A 2,353-nucleotide genomic window follows, 5' to 3' on the forward strand; every position below is an offset into this window, starting at 1 on the left:
TAAACAAGCCAATTTATGTTTTAGGTAACAGTTATTCTTTCTCTAGTACCTTAGTATTATGTAACATATTGGCAATAATTCAGTTGAATATAAATACATTCTAACTATAAATCTATATATTATTAAATTTGTGATAAATTTTATTGGAAATTTTTAAAAATGGTATAAAATATTCATTTATGGAAAATAAAGTTGAAATATAGGATGCAAGTAGTTGACAACACGTTTTGGACATGCTTTGAGGAAACTCCTTACCTCTTAGGAGTTGGTGATGCAAAACGCAGTTCTTCAAACGAGTAATTTTCATAAACCTTTAAGAGACCAGTAGCAATCACAAAATTATTAGAAACATCCTTGATTAATGCTGTGATAAAACATTCAATAAACAGTGCTGCAACAAACAGTTATCCATGTAGGAGGAAAAGAAAAAACTAAATCACCTACATCACACCACTTACAAAAATAAGTTCTAGGTATGTCAAAGACCCAAATGCAACAAATAATGCCAGAGACAAATTTAGAAGAAATTTGAGTACAGTAAAAATTTAAATTTCTCCAAAACAAAGACATTGTAGAGGAAAGGCAAAGATAAGCTTTCACCTGGGAGAAGGAATCTCTAAGTCACATAGCCAAAATGAGAAATGAATCCATAATATATAAGGAATAAATCAACACAAAAGAGAGAAACAATACAAAAGAAAAGTAAGTAAAGACAAGTCACTGAAGAAAAAATCTGAAAGGTCAATAAATATTTAAAAAGTTATTCAACTAGACTGGGAATCAAGGAAATGCAAATTACAACAACAACAAACAGTAATCAAAATGCGCTGTTAAGAACCAAGCACTGATGAGAACATTGAAGACCTAACACTTTGATACACTGCGGTGAGCGTGTAGGTTTTAGCAATACTTAATATAGCGGAAGACATGCATGCCCTACAATCTAGCAATGCCACTTCTAGATATTTATCTTAGAGAAAAAAACTTGCTCATGCACAAAAGAAGATATATAGAAGGATCTTTATTTCAGTACAGTTTATAATAGTGAAAAAATCAGAAACAACCTAAAGGCTCATCAATAAGTGTATGAATAAATTATGGAACAGTAATATATTAGAATAATTTAAAGCAGTTAAAATGAATGAACTACAGCTCTATGGTTAAACCTCAAAAATAAAGTTGAGCAAAACACTAGCAAAATGATATGTGTATATGATACATTTTTATAAACTTCTGAAAAACATATAAAACAATTCTAAATATACTGCTTATAGAAATATCTGTATTCAGTGAAGTATGAAAATATATCTGGGAATGAGAACTATTACATTCAGGAGAGTGGTGACCTCTGGGCAGGAGGTGGGACTGGATCCAGGGAAGGGTTTAGAGGGCTGCAATTACACTTGTAACAATACGTCTCAACAAAAATAATGAAAAGATGTGAAAAAAATTATGGTGAAATGTAAAGACAAAAATGGACTGTAGAAGGGGGTGGCTCCATAGTGTAGTGGCTAGCACGTCTGTTTTGCATGCAGAAGGTCCTGAGTTCGTACCTCAGGTGGAGCCACGTACCGTACCCCAAGTGTGCCAGGCCCCTTGAGTGCACAGGGTGCACAGGGCCCCGGGGTGCACATAGGGAGTGTGTGGGAGGGGACGCCCTGCCTTCGGAGATCCAGTTCTTAAGGGGAAACAGCAACATCCATGGGTCAGGGGTGGAAGTGCAGTGGGGGTGGAATTAAAGAAGGGATAAAATGGACTGTAGGTACAGGAAACTTGTCATATTATTCCTGATACTTTTGTATTCCTGACACTACCATATTCATCACTGTCTTTCAAGGCTCAGGTAGAGTTTTCCACTGCTCAATTACTTGTAACTGGTACTCCACTTAGCAAAGAGAAGCATGCATGTGCACACACCCACCACTCATAAACCCTCTTTTCCTCCACCCTTTCTATTTTCACAAAAGTGATTTAGAAATCATCTAGCTGCTTTCACCTACTAAAAAGTTATATATAAGAAAAATGTAATTTAAGGTTAAGTCTAGCAAGATTACAAAGGTGTTAACAGCAGGAAAACCCAGGATTCCAGATTCCCAGTACAATGTGTTTTCCACTTCCACTTTCCCTATAATACAGATTCTTATCTTTAATGATATAAGAATAGATTATGTCTCACTTTTCCATCTTCCACAGTATTTGGCTCACTACTGGGTAGCACACAGCACCTGTGAATGGTGGATATAAGAAAATGCCCTTTCCTGAAACATGAATTAGTATCTCAAGAAGACAGTTTGGTAATGGTGTTCTGTAAATACTCTAACCCTGGGTGACTTAGAACATTCTTGAAGTACTG

At 35.5% G+C, this 2,353-nt stretch overlaps 1 protein-coding gene across 1 annotated transcript in view; it reads right to left on the reverse strand.

The window, feature by feature from the left end:
* MYCBP2 (MYC binding protein 2, E3 ubiquitin protein ligase) overlaps positions 1-2,353 on the reverse strand; it is a 265,889-nt gene that overhangs the window by 90,734 nt on the left and 172,802 nt on the right. Inside the window, exon 47 of the mRNA XM_011378152.2 lies at positions 256-311. Within this exon, the coding sequence (XP_011376454.1) occupies positions 256-311 (56 nt within the window). The remainder of the gene's footprint in view (positions 1-255; positions 312-2,353) is intronic.

Source organism: Pteropus vampyrus, unplaced genomic scaffold, assembly GCF_000151845.1.
Source record: "Pteropus vampyrus isolate Shadow unplaced genomic scaffold, Pvam_2.0 Scaffold332, whole genome shotgun sequence".
NCBI lineage: Eukaryota > Metazoa > Chordata > Mammalia > Chiroptera > Pteropodidae > Pteropus > Pteropus vampyrus.